Source organism: Daldinia loculata (genome assembly GCF_022478755.1).
Source record: "Daldinia loculata strain CBS 113971 unplaced genomic scaffold F4817scaffold_4, whole genome shotgun sequence".
NCBI classification, from domain to species: Eukaryota; Fungi; Ascomycota; class Sordariomycetes; order Xylariales; family Hypoxylaceae; genus Daldinia; species Daldinia loculata.
The window spans coordinates 830764-844562 of record NW_026054858.1 but is presented as its reverse complement, the minus strand read 5'-3'; the positions used below and the strand labels follow the sequence as shown (position 1 = coordinate 844562).

At 44.0% G+C, this 13799-nt stretch overlaps 4 protein-coding genes across 4 annotated transcripts; 2 read left to right on the top strand and 2 right to left on the bottom strand.

The window, feature by feature from the left end:
• Nucleotides 1-21: 21 nt before the first annotated feature.
• F4817DRAFT_325864 (uncharacterized protein) lies at nt 22-647 on the bottom strand. Its single transcript, XM_049301819.1, has one exon. It carries the CDS (start codon nt 557-559, stop codon nt 290-292), a length of 270 nt encoding a protein of 89 aa, XP_049163071.1. The 5' UTR covers nt 560-647; the 3' UTR covers nt 22-289.
• Nucleotides 648-1135: 488 nt separating this feature from the next.
• Nucleotides 1136-2593, top strand: F4817DRAFT_182239 (uncharacterized protein). Its single transcript, XM_049298366.1, has 2 exons — nt 1136-2047; nt 2207-2593. The coding sequence occupies exons 1-2, from the start codon at nt 1677-1679 to the stop codon at nt 2361-2363; spliced, it is 528 nt and encodes a 175-aa protein (XP_049163070.1). The 5' UTR covers nt 1136-1676; the 3' UTR covers nt 2364-2593.
• A 4817-nt stretch (nt 2594-7410) lies between these two features.
• F4817DRAFT_325852 (amino-acid permease inda1) lies at nt 7411-10198 on the top strand. The gene is made up of 5 exons (XM_049301818.1): nt 7411-8022; nt 8113-8170; nt 8244-8808; nt 8876-9428; nt 9481-10198. The coding sequence occupies exons 1-5, from the start codon at nt 7735-7737 to the stop codon at nt 9733-9735; spliced, it is 1719 nt and encodes a 572-aa protein (XP_049163069.1). The 5' UTR covers nt 7411-7734; the 3' UTR covers nt 9736-10198.
• Nucleotides 10199-12324: 2126 nt separating this feature from the next.
• Nucleotides 12325-13632, bottom strand: F4817DRAFT_366840 (oryzin precursor; the record flags this gene model as incomplete). Its single annotated transcript, XM_049307042.1, has 2 exons — nt 12325-12979; nt 13037-13632. 2 exons carry the CDS (start codon nt 13630-13632, stop codon nt 12325-12327), a joined length of 1251 nt encoding a protein of 416 aa, XP_049163068.1.
• Between the last annotated feature and the right edge of the window lie 167 nt (nt 13633-13799).

Below are 13799 nucleotides of genomic sequence, written 5' to 3'. Positions count from 1 at the left end.
TTCTTTATTAATTTCTACGCAGGATTGAATTCATGACCAGGTAATACATAGCGCAGCCTCAAAGTCTATGTTAGTATCTAACAACAAGCGAAACAATAAGCGACTATTAAAGTGATCCGGTCTATCTTCCTCATCTTAAATCACCTAGTTACTCTAATATACCTTCTATAAGCTTCTGTCATTAGCATGCATGGAATGGTTCTATCTAATTCTAACCAAGCCTATTTGACCAAACCTACCAATTGTTCGATAGGTCCGGTTAGCCCAGATCGTCATAAACCTACCTAAACTACCAGAAATCCTCCCGTATGAACCTTCCATTTCTAACAGTATAGTATAAGGGAACCTGCCGATATATTTTCTGCTGGCAAATTTCCTCGGCTCTCCTAGACCTCTTGCAAGTAATGCAGGTATCGTAGTTCAAGATAACATCTCGTTGCTGTTTAACCTTTATACAACTTCCCATCGCAGCTTTGGCACACGACCTCAAGACTATTCGATGATTAAACTCATGTTGACATTCATAGCAATGATACCACTCTATATGTCTCACACACATTCTCAACCTTGGAGATTTGCTGATTGGTCACTCTTGGCGTAATAATGCGAGTTCTATTAGCGAGTGACGAAAGTGGCTGATAAGTGAGTGATGGATGCCGATGTTGACCACATACATTTCTTGGAGGCAATGGAATGTTATAACATCTCAAAGTCCTTTCTACAACATAACTATTGTGACAAATCATATTTAGCTGGGAAGAAAGATACCAAACTAGGTATTTACGAATGAAATTGTTTTATCCTTTGTTTCAGTCACTTTATTGTATAACTGGGCACAATGGCCGTTCATAGTTGTAGATACTATTGGTTTCCTACCTAAGTGCTTAAATCAAGGGGGGAAACTAGCAAAGTAACGTCTGTTGGCATTGAAACGGTTCACTACTAGTCAAGTACTACCAACCCTAACGAACTGCCTAACTTGCTAAACTGGAGGCAGCCCTGCGGGCTGCACAATATGCCCGAGTTTACATAATTGCGCACGTGCCATATACTGCCCATTGAGTTACTTTCCTATTTGGGCCATGGAAAAAATTCGACACAATAACCCCTCGTAAACTCGGGCATATTCGTGTGACAGACACCAAATGGTATATAATATAGGTAGAATAATATAGGTAACTTACCCTTACACAAAACTCAGAGATTAGCGTAATAGGTTGGGTTATATGCGCCCCCCTATTGAGATGACGTCTCGTACTTTCGTTTTCGTCACAAGGAAATCGTGTTTGGGGAGCCTTCTGAAAGTTGTATTTCTAAACTAACTGAGAGTTAATGGCATATCACACTCGTAGTACTGATAAACATATGAGTACCTAGGTAGAGGGGAATTTTTCTTTATTAAGCTACGTATAATATGGATTCGTCCAAGTTAATTCCCTTTGTTTAGAAATAATCTACATTATACCTATGCGAACAAAGGCCCTTTATTTGATGACCTGGTACTTTTACATCATACACCCACTTCGTACGGCCCTGAGACTGTCTCGAAGTGTCGTATGGACCTTCTTGCGAAAACCGTGATCGACGATAACGGCCGGGGAAGAAATATCGAGACTGCTACATCAAAACGCCCCTTGAATTATTTAATAAGATAGCTCCTTAACCGATGAATCCGAATGTATCTCTCTAAGCCCCTGCCCTCCTATAGCAGACAGTACCAATTGCCACCACTCGTTGAGAAGGAGACGGGAGAAGCTATCGGAGATAACTATGGCTGGCTCGCTCTCGCGAAAGAGAACATTCGACGGGAACTTGAGGCGTCGAAGATGGAGCTCGAACTCGTCAGAGACTTGCTGAGCGAGCTAGAGGTTCGCTCAAAGATAAGGCGATCCAACTGCGGAGCTAGGGATCAGGTGTTCCTCATGAGGGCTTGCCAGGAATATTCCGGCTCGAGATCCTGTATGCTTGAAGAACGACTGCGACAGATCGATTTATGGTTGAGCGACGTACGTATGGGCCAAAGTATTCCTCATGGAGTGCCAGATGAGTATGTCGCATCCAACAAGATCATCTTGATAGAGGAAACCTACTCTGTAGATGATTACATCAACGAGAATATCTTCACTCCAAGTAGTGTTTTTCGTACTTTCCCCAGGCTTACTTCTCGCGATCTAGATGTATGTGTCTGCTAATATAATTCGCATAGATGGCTTATGGTTGATATTGAATGGCGACAATGGTTAAGCGAACAAGTAGCGCCACGGGATAGTGTGTCCGACCGACTCACTGCTACATCTCACCGGAGCGATGCGGTGAAGCTCTGGGGACCGCTGATTCCCATACTCACAGCCTATATCGAGTAGAATAGCCCGTAGAAAAGATAGGGCTTGGGCTGATTCCGCAGGGGAATGTTGTCGATGGCTCACTGTTCGAGCTCAGGGACGTTATTAAAATGAGAGTTTGTGTTGAACGATCTGGAAACCAAGCAAATTAGAGAAGGTAAGATGCTGACGAATGCTCGGTGTCTACTTTAGACTATATTATAATTAGATTATTAGTATCTGATAGATTCAAGAGATAATATGTTACGGAATGGATAGCGCACGCATGTAAGAGTAGGTACCTATATAGGTAGCTACTAGGGATGTTTCTTCTGCGACATTCGAAGAAGCTGTTCTTATATGTATTGATTATCATTCACATCATAGTACGTCTAGTTATCAATTTACCTCGCTTCGATGCATAGCAATTGCATTCTTCTCACTCGAAAATGAATGAGAATACGTAGTTAACTTATTGGTGTAGATATAGTTTCTTTGGACATCCTCTTTTCTGCTTTTTGCCTCGAGTGCGACGATACACTGCGCCCTTTTATCGATACGCTCCAGCTGAAAGGATTCAAAAGGTATCACCGACTTTAGACTCATGAGTGGCGGTCGGTTCGCAGCAACTGTCGTGTGACCATGTATGTAATTGCAAGTCTTGAGGATTCGAAGCGGCTGAGTGGCTTTAACCTTATCGAAACCTCGAAAGGTCTACTATTTCCTGAAGCGCTTTAAATGAGGCTCTTACAAGTCAGACGTATCCCAACCCCGTGGGCTATATCACTACGGTATCTGCAATGTTTGCTGCTCAGTTTGCAACTAGGTATTTGGTTGAAGGATGCATACATAATAAGTAACAGACCCTGGCTTTTCAGCTCCATGGATCATACGGTGGATCAATGTAATATGTCATATGTAGGTATGTAAACTGTATCCTTGGCGGCGGTGCTTGGGTCGTACAGTATGTAGTTGTAGTATATGTATATACCTCTCCGCATCCTCCACACTGCACGAAGCTTTATCCATGGTAGGGTTTCGGGATGAATAATACAATTTGAATAATACAGGAATTATTCCTGTATTATTCAGTGTTTTATTTTTCGGCACGTATCTTTCGGAACGGATATACTTATCGGATACCCAGCCGTATTACCCCACCACTAAATTTTGGTAGGAATCTCAATTGTATTAAGTATTTACAAGTATTTACTTTTCCAAAAATACCAACTCGAAAATAACCTCCGGAAATATCGTCTTTACATAACATTCGATTAAATATAATTCCTCGACATTATTTTTTTTTTCTAAAAGTTACCCATGGTTTAAGCGGGTCATATGTTATTCCGGCTCCGAGTATAATACCGAATAATACAGTGTTTTACAGGGGTACGGTATTATTCAGTGTTTTATTATAAAACACGTGTTTTAGAAACCCTATTCCATGGTAATGGCCAATAACCGCTAATATTGTTACGTACGAGAAATAGCGGAACGCAAATAGCCAGCCAATACAAAAGTAGGCTGTAATCTGTTCCTTTTGCTTGGATCCTCTCCTCCCTCGATAGAATTATCCCGGTAGGCCCACCAGACCCCTCTCTCTTGGAATACATGTAGATGGCCTAACAGGGGGGACAATTCAGGGTCGTCACCCCGCGAGCCACACCGAATCCTTTTGGGGCATGCTCCCGCAATATCGGACTCTAGATCACTGCGCCGTACGTACCCAATGTAGGTACGTGCCCCGCGGGAGGAATGTCAAGGACAAACTGCACTTGGAGTTTTATTTAAGGGTGGCCAACTCGGAGCTGACCGAGACAAGAGGACGCTTTAGCGTCCGCAAAAGCCGTATAAAACCTAATAGGCATCTTATGACTCTCTAGTAGGATTCTCTTATCGTAACGGATGAAATGGGAGGGGATTCGGGGGAGCAAGGTTTGCTTGCCCAATCATAGAAACGAACAGGATTGGCGATGGGAGTGCATACATATACGTGAGGCGTGAGAAGTAGTTGGGTTAATAACTTGGGCAGTGATCAATAGTATTATTTGGAGATTTTAGTGGACTGGCGCGTGGCCGACCTAGTCTGAATGGCGTCTTGTGAGATTGGCGAGCAGTACAATGACTATGTATTTTTATTGACGAATTGTTCTGGAATAATACTACGTTACCTACGAAGTAGTACTATATAAGGTAGTACTGTTGTTTGGTCGCCTAGTTCTACTGTCGAATCTCTCACCCATTCCGGATTATACATGATAGGTAGTAATATATATGCAATGCGGTATTCCGGAAGTAAAGGCACGTTTCAGGGCAACAGTGGTGAAAATATAAGGCTTTCACATTAATGATCTTTGAATAAATCTACGTATTCATCTTCTTGAAATGTTCGGATACTTATGTGGCTCTAGATGTATTTGGAGTAGCCTGAAGCGCCGTCATCACCTTGATGCTGACCAAATAGTCTTAACGCTGCGACGCTAGTACACGTATCGTGAGAACTAATACGTTTGGCCATCACATGCTCGAGGTAGACGAATACTTTTAGAAACGTTCTGTGCGTACATAGGTATTTGCTTCTGCCTTTCGATTCGTAGTCTCTACATACTATATGCATATGCCCAGCAACGTGCGTGTTTGCTTCTCTAAAATCTATCTTGAAGGTATATTTTATATTATTTTATATAATTAGGTATTTTATAATCATCTTATAACCAGTCGTCTCGTCTAGTATTCAAATTATTTCGAAAGGATCTGGGGTCCAGAAAGCTGATCGACCGATCCGGCGGTCCGCAGGAGCTGTGAGCACTCACTGATCAGCACTCGGACAGATGCGAGACATCATTGGAGAAATCCGCAGGGGAGAATTACTCCAACCCATGGTTCCCCGATACCTCTATTGTTTTAGGTCCAGTCATTTGCTTCTCCCGTTCGCTTTTTATGTCATGTAGCGTCCAATTGGGAACGTTGATGAGTAGGCGAGGCGGATTTTGAGAAATTCTCTTTTGTAGCGCTTTTCTTTGTTCACTTGTGTCTCACTTCTTTTTTGCCCGACCTCTATGATGCGCATACTTACATGCGCACACGCATAAATCTCCAACGCAATGTAGAAATAAGTAATATTAGTCCAGATAGGTTGGATAGGCCGTTTCTTTACTGGTATCGTCGGAGCCTAGACTTTACCAAGAGCCTGGGCGCCGGAAAAGTTACTGCATATCGCGTGTTATAAGAAAATTGTACGACTAAACGATACCGGGAAGAGAAGGTCAAGCTTCTGTCGCGGGGGCTAGTATAAAGCAGATAGGGCGGTGTGTCGAGAATGAACTGGCTACCTGTCTACCTCTACCTACTATATCTACATGTAATCCGTAGCCATGACAACATATGCTCCTATCAAGCGATTGGGTCCTCGAACTAAATTAATTGCGCCACTCATCTTCGTTAACTAGATAGTGATCGATGACCCGAGCCTACCCAGGTAAAGCTTCGGCTTCTAATGGTCAACGAGACACCACTCTCATCCCACTTGATGAGTCGTCTCTCAGCCTTGGTCGTATCAAGTCCATACTCACAGTAACTAGGTACCTCATAATAAGATATCGTGTGGCGCAGCGCAATCCGGAAAATGGATGAGTTCTTGGTCTTTCCCTTCTTAACCAACCAAGAGTCTTGATGATTTGATTCTTATCTGCGCAAACTGGCAAACTGGGACAAACCCTCACTAGCTCACAAGGTACCCTGGCAGCCCGCCTCTATTATGCTTAAGGACCTTGATGAATTCAAGCGGCTAGACGGTAATAGGTCTAGCGTATCGTTTAGAGTAGTTATATTCCCCGTTCCCCAGAACTTTAGATAACCTGCCCGTTCGCCAAGCCAACGTACCTAAATATACCGTGCAAGTTTAAACTAAACTAGATAGACTAGGAGTGATTACATATTCGGCCGCGATCGAGTCCTTGGCAATCTGGAGAACCATTCCAAGCTATCGTCAATGAGGAAGCTGCGCCACCGCTACTATAATATATAATAGCATAGGTCTAGAAGCCAGCCGTTGATGAGAATTCAACGAGAACGATGAAATATCCAAGTCTTTTGGAATTATCTTATGGGCAGGTCGAGCTGAGGTCTAACGCGGAAACGAGCACCGGTCAATATACATACAACCTAAGAATCCTTTTCGGCCCGGAGACAAGGGATGTGGACTTGGACAAGGGGAGAAATGCTTAGGAGCTGATAACGGAGATAAGCTCGAGTCGACTAGAGGAAAAGGCCCCCTCAGTTTTTAATTATCTCCTTTTGTTTCACGTAACTATCGTCGTAACCAAGTTTATCTTAGATGACGCTATTAGCGGGTGCTATTAGCGGGTTCACAGATCGACGTGTTCTAAGGTTATATACCTACCTACATATATCAGTAACTACCTTATATGTACCTATGTTTGTGTTTTTATCAGAGGCAGGTTATGTATGTATCTAGGGTACCTACATGCACGCTTGCATATGTACAAGCTAACTGGATGAGCATGATCGCGACCGTGTTTACCCCCCAGCTGTTTTGGAGGTGGGCATGGCGAGTTTTGGCTAACTGGGTTCGGGTGGCCACGATGGATGCTACACATCACGCGAGTCGTCAGATTGCTTCCAACAAAGAGTATTCCATAGCCTAGACTTTGATTAGACCCCAACGGTCTCTAGTCTTATTCGAGAACACCCTAGATTCAACTTATCAAACTCAATCTCTCGTTATACGGAATACATACTCGTAGTGTACCTACATACCTAAGTTATACATAGGTAAGGTAGGTAGATATCACTACCTATCTCGTAGCACTACATACTGATAGGTATTATTACGTCCCTTAATTACTTGCCCACCTCGGTAAAGCCTATTCCTCCTCTCCCATGCGGGTTATCTCTTGTATCGAATCCGTACCTTGCTTCCTTGCAAGATATGTATCTCTAGCTGCTTGGCCACCAAAAGCTTGCCGGGGCCCCCCATTCTGTACGTAGCCTACTGATCCACCGGTCCTATCAAGATCCTTGTTAGAGTAAAATGTAGAATGTATAATGTAGAACAAAGAAGAGTACTAGTATATACCCTACGCATTGTATCTGCTAAGCTCTGCCATTCAGTACCTATAATAAATAACCCCCGGCAGCGCACTCGTAACTTTACTTGCTGTAACATTGTCTCGTTCCTGTCACCTCTGTAATTCAGACTCCTGTCTCTAGCAGCGGCCTTGCGCCCAACTAGATAGTATATTATCGCATTCCTGGCCGGTTGCCGATTACCAGGACTAATATCTTCTCCCCCTTCTCCTTATTCTTCTTATTCCTTTTCCTATAGCGTCGCTGTTGTAGCTATTCTCACTGGCCTCTCTGTCGCGCCTGTTAACGAATCCTGTCGTCCGAAATGGTGTCTTCCGAGCCTGCTGCCAGCAGTGGCAGCAAAGATGAGAAGGATGCCGGCCTCCCGAGCTACTCGAGCCCGGTGATCACACAGGAAGAGGGCGCTCAAAGATCCGACAACTGGGCGACACGCAATGGTCTAAACTTAGATTCCTTCAAGAAGCGTGATTATGGTACCGGAATTGTTGAGCTCGACCGGAGCATGAAACCGCGACATCTGCACATGATTGCTATCGGCGGTTCTATCGGTGCTGGTTTCTTCGTCGGATCGGGTGGTGCCTTAGCCACAGGTGTAAGTCATTAGAATCTCTCCCCAGACATTGCCATTTCGTGCGCTCTTGTCTTACACGAATCTTGACTCTGACCTCGATGTTATTGATAGGGCCCCGCGACTCTTCTGATCGATTTTTCCATCATCGGTATAATGATGTTTAATGTCGGTATGTAGATATTCACTAAAAGTGGTTTCTATACCTTTTTCTAAATGGTTCGAATTAACACCCTATTTTATAGTTTACGCTCTTGGTGAACTCGCTGTTATGTTTCCTATCTCTGGTGGTTTCTATACGTACGCAACTCGCTTTATTGATCCTTCCTGGGGTTTTGCTATGGGATGGAATTACGTCTTACAATGGGCTGTCGTCGTTCCGCTAGAGCTCACTGTATGCTCCATCTCGATCTCTTATTGGAACGCGGATGTTAGCCCTGGTGTCTGGATTACCGTCTTCTACATCTTCCTCATCATAGTTAACATCTTCGGAACTCTTGGTTACGCAGAGGAAGAGTTTTGGGCTTCCCTTTTGAAGCTTGGTGCCACTATCGTCTTCATGTTCATTTCACTGGTTTGCGTCCTTGGAGGTGCTCCCGAGGGAAGTCGATACGACGAATACTATGGCGCACGACTTTGGTATGACCCTGGTGCATTCCGTCACGGTTTCCGAGGTTTCTGTGCTGTATTCGTCACGGCCGCCTTTTCTTTCAGCGGAACTGAGCTAGTTGGTCTTGCTGCTGCTGAAGCGCGCAATCCCGCAAAGGCCCTTCCTAGTGCCATCAAACAGGTCTTTTGGCGTATCACTCTGTAAGTTCCTCGAGCTGTCCATCACGTCGCTCTTGTACTGGCAGACTTTTCTAATAGCGGATTACAGATTCTATATTCTTGGTCTTACTTTCGTTGGTCTTCTAATTCCTAGCGATGATCCCCATCTACTCAACGCCGGTTCGAACGATGTTACAGCGTCGCCTTTCGTATTGGTTGGGCAATATGCCAACCTCAATGGATTCAACCACTTCATGAACTTTATTATCCTGATCTCGGTTGTGTCCATCGGCGTATCTGGTGTCTACGGTGGAAGCCGTACTTTGACCGCCCTCGCCCAGCAGGGTTATGCCCCTAAGATTTTCTCTTACGTTGACCGAGGTGGCCGCCCTACATTTTCCGTCGCTCTTCTTCTCGCTTTCGGTCTCCTCGCATATATCAACTTGGCCGCCGCCGGTCCCGACGTTTTCACTTGGCTACAGGCTTTGTCTGGCCTCGCTGCTCTCTTTACTTGGGGTTCTATCTGTCTGGCGCATATTCGATTCCGCCAAGCTTGGGCATACCACGGTCACACCCTGGACGAAATCCCGTTCAAAGCGATCGGCGGTGTCTATGGATCATGGCTCGGATTGATCTTAGTTGCATTGGTAATGATTGCTCAGGTGAGTGCTGCCTTTTCTGCGCAGAGTGAAAGTCTTACTAAATTATTTCTAGTTATTCGTAGCTATTTGCCCCCCTTCAGGTGGCATCAACGATGCTGCGGGATTCTTCGAGCAATATCTCGCGCTTCCCGTCGTGATGCTATTCTGGGTTGTTGGCTATTTATGGAAGCGTACCGGCTGGTTGCGTACACATCAGATTGACGTAGACACCGGGCGACGAGAGGTTGACTGGGTCGAGGTCAACGCGTTCCGCGAGAAGCTTGCCGCAATGCCTGCGTGGAGGCGTCTACTAGACCTTGTGTTTTAGGTTGCGGCGCTGTGTTGTATATGAAGTCATTCTGTTGGACGTCAGATTGTGGTTACTGGCGCGTGTATAAAGAGATGTAAAATCGAGGAACTTTGCATGATGAATTAGGGTTACTGGGCATAATAAAGATACCAATACGAGTCATAACTAAAGTTCTAAGAGGAGATAAAGAAGTTATTTATAGGATTCGCATCATCGGCTTATTCTTAACGCGTTGCGTATCCTTTATTTGAAAATATTTCGCCGTTACCCTGTCACGCTCGACAGACCTATACCACCCCATAGTAGGGTTAAAGTAGAGAGGAATGGATCGAAAAGTACTGCCTGAGATCATATACACCTATTTAATAAGTCTTTTATCAAGGTCACCCGTTTAAGAAGCGGTACTCTTCAAGAAGGGTTCTATCTAAGCTATAGGAGAGCCCCAAGGTTAGTTGACCCAAATTACAGACTAGCTTGTCGTTTAGATGATATAGTAATTGGATTATACAACAGCGTATTACTATGACACATGCAGTTATCAGTGCAACTTGCGTAGTCTTTCGTTATACGGCGCGCTACTGACCAATACTAACAACCAATATCTTCCGTCAAGGCACAATAGTAAACGTGATTTTTATCATCGACTTAAAAGTATTATATTGTTAGGTAGGTACCTATCAATTTCTACATATGATAATAATTGATGCAAAATAGGATACCTAGAGCTCTAGAAACGTTTAAGTCAACTAAATGCTACCTGTTACTTATCCTCTGGACGTAGTATGCATCATCTCCATTCCTAAGCAAGTATTCTTTTACAGCCTCTCTTCATATATTTACATACCCCCGAGAATCAATAACTCAAGGGGACACATTCCGATTGGATCAACCGGGCATCAAGCTGCTGCACCTCTTTCCCAAATTAGACGTGGTATAGTTCAATTCGCTCGCTTAACTGCAAAAAGAAATCCTTGACTATGAATTAATGCTTGCAGGCGTTGGCGTATTCAAGCCTATACATGGCATCATCATCGTAGGCTATGGGCTAATAATCGGAGAAAATGAGTAGATATTATGCCTAGGTATACCTTGATGGCTACGTAGATTTATCATGGTATATCTGGTATGATATCTCATTTTAGTCGATTACAATGTATAAATACGGAAGCATTACATGTACCTAGGAGGTGGTCAATGACACGCCTCTAGGAATATGATCAACCATAAATCCAACCCGACACAAGCCATTCGGGAGCACCTTTACAGCCGGATACTAAACATCATATCAAGGCTACTCACATTCTTATAGGCTTTCTGTTACCCAATGTTACTCACCTTGACCTCTATTAGGTACTTATGTCACTGTTACATATGAGAGGGGGGCCAAGACTTTTATCATGTCTTGCCCGTAATACTTAATACCTACGTCAGAGACCTTATGAGGTAAGTATATCATACGGCATTCTAGGCCAGTACGTCCAAATAAGGCTTTCATAACTACACATGTATTTTTTAAGTTATTACATGCGGAATATCCCAGAAACAGGCTTATCAACCAAGATGAAGACAGATGAGAAGGTTGACTCTCATGGCTGGATATCGAAAAGCAACGTCGAGGAGCCGCCAGATGCTAAAGTACATGTCAGGTACCTACCTACTCATAATACATGAGAATGGCTGAAACTTCTCCATCTGGATCAGTCAGCACAGTATTGGAACTTGCTTGAGTAAATGATATAGGTGGCCGGATTTATATAACCAATTAACCTGCGTGTTGGATAACAATATGGTCATTTGAATGACGATTGACAACGTGAACTTCGTGGTCGTCAAAGGATCTAATAATAATCTAAACCTAAGTCTATGATTAACATGGAATAAAATCGTATGCTTTCTGGCTAGAAGAAAGCCCTCGCCACCTTTTTATTGAGAAATACTTCATATACTCCTTTTGGAAATACTCTGGAAACCCCCCGTTATGCACAGCTCAACGACTACGTTCGGGGGTTAAAAAAGCCCCGAAGCAGGTTTTGAGCTTCCGGGTCTCCACAAAGCCTTGGAATATCCTGGCCTCGCTGTCTTCTCAACATGTGCCACCAACTGATATTTCTTAAGTCCCGAGGGTTTCCGAAGCGTTATAGTGATACCTGCCTCTTTTATAAGCTGCCGTGGTATTACCTACCCTTCAATATGTTGAAGTCGAACTCAACTTGTGGACAACTTTACTAGCTCTAAGGGATGCGAGGATGACACCTATGCTTGATAGCTTGGCGGGAGAGAATAGATCAGTCACGATAGTATACCTTTTTAACAGCAGCATACTTGTTTTGAGGGTGTGAAGAGATACCTTAGCCTGTTTTAACTGCAGACTGAATATTATAAAGACAAGTCAACCAATGTGGACTGATAACTCCTATAACGATTAGTCTTTCGGTAACCATAAATTATCAATGATTCCATATGTATTACTGTGCTATTGCTACTTAAGGCGCACTAAGACTGACCCCTAGACGTAGTAACGGATGTAGCTAACTACCCTATACCACTATTATGAGTCTTCCATGGTATAGAACTTGCATTACAAACTCATCCGTAGGGCTTGATAGGTTACATGCCATCTACATTGGCTAGGCTTTTCGTTAAATCGCCCGTGAACATGACTACTCCGTTGCCGTTAAAGGCTAGTAAGTTCTTGGAGCCTTTAGGATCCCCGACAACCCCGTCCGTCGCTAGCTCCCGTAGAACATCGACACTGTCGCCCGGGGTTTTCATTCGGTAAGGGATAACGCTCTTCAAATATAGGATGAGGCCAGACACATGAGGTGTAGCCATGCTTGTGCCGTCGAGGGAAGCTGTATCTTGGTTGTTTTTAATCCACGCAGACGTGATATCCTCGCCCGGTGAGAAAATATCGACTAGTTCACCCCAGTCGCTGAAAAAGGAGCGTGTGTGATCTCTTCCAATAGATCCAACAGTGACGGCAGATGGCGCAGATGCTGGCGAATAATTTCGGGCATCTTCATTGTAATTTCCAGCAGCTACGATTGTTAACACACCTTGTTTATATGCTTCCTCAACTGCTCGATTAACAGCTTCTCTGGTATCCCCGCCTGCACTGATGTTGATGACTGATACACTCTGACGATTCTCGGCGGTGATGTTGCGAACAGCCCAATGAATTCCTTCGAGAAGATCCGAAGTATAGGACCTGGCATTCGCGAAGATTTTGACCGAAACAAGCTTTGCTTTTTTGGCGACGCCACTATAGGATAGTCAGCAATTATATAACTATTATAAACTGGATGTAGCTTGAAATTACTAATTTTTTCCGGCGATGATACCCGAGACGTGTGTCCCATGACCAACGTCATCTGCAAATATGCCACCAACAGCGTTGTAGCCCAAACAAGCACGATCCTCAAATTCCTCGTGCGTAGTCAGCAACCCAGTGTCAAGTATATATGCGTACGTGCCTTCGCCAGCATTTGAGTCATAAACATAGTCCGTATTGTTCGCTGTCCGATGAGAGATGTCAGCTAAGCCCCAGGGAGCGTCTGTCTGTACTGTGTGCTTCATTAGAGAGATTGTGCCGTTATCTTCAATCAACTCCACGGCATCATCGCTGCTAATCTGGGTGAATGTGTCGCCATCCATGGTACACGAGTAAGCGTTCCAGGATCCAATGTTCCATCGTCTTCCCATTTCTACTAATGGCGAGCTGCTGCGGGCATGTATACCAGCTGCTCGCTGTATATGTTGTTCCACGGCAGAAGCGTCCAATCCATCTCTGAGAGTAACAATATATCGCCTGTAGTTGTGATTGGAGTTATCTGCCTCTTGAAAGATAATTGAACGTGCCGAAACAAAGCTTGATATGGCGGAACCCAAAAGTGCTAGCTTTCCGAGGCCGATCATGGTAACTCTAACAATAAAGGTTGAGCAGCTAAAAGCTAGTCGTAGAGAATATTTAATGTTATAGAGAACGGGATTTGTTCTATAGCATAGAAGCCAGCTAAAAAATGAGTGATGTTGCCACAAAAACTAAACGATCGATACTCACGAGTAGCTGGTGAAGGGGAGAA

Excerpts from the sequence above, each read along its gene's own strand:
- F4817DRAFT_325864 (XM_049301819.1), bottom strand. The coding sequence starts at position 559 with ATGTGTGTGAGACATATAGAGTGGTATCATTGCTATGAATGTCAACAT.
- F4817DRAFT_182239 (XM_049298366.1), top strand. The coding sequence starts at position 1,677 with ATGTATCTCTCTAAGCCCCTGCCCTCCTATAGCAGACAGTACCAATTG. Across the intron at positions 2,048-2,206 it reads CCTCATGGAGTGCCAGATGA|ATGGCTTATGGTTGATATTG; the intron begins GTATGTCGCATC and ends TAATTCGCATAG.
- F4817DRAFT_325852 (XM_049301818.1), top strand. The coding sequence starts at position 7,735 with ATGGTGTCTTCCGAGCCTGCTGCCAGCAGTGGCAGCAAAGATGAGAAG. Across the intron at positions 8,171-8,243 it reads TATAATGATGTTTAATGTCG|TTTACGCTCTTGGTGAACTC; the intron begins GTATGTAGATAT and ends CCTATTTTATAG. Across the intron at positions 9,429-9,480 it reads CATTGGTAATGATTGCTCAG|TTATTCGTAGCTATTTGCCC; the intron begins GTGAGTGCTGCC and ends AATTATTTCTAG.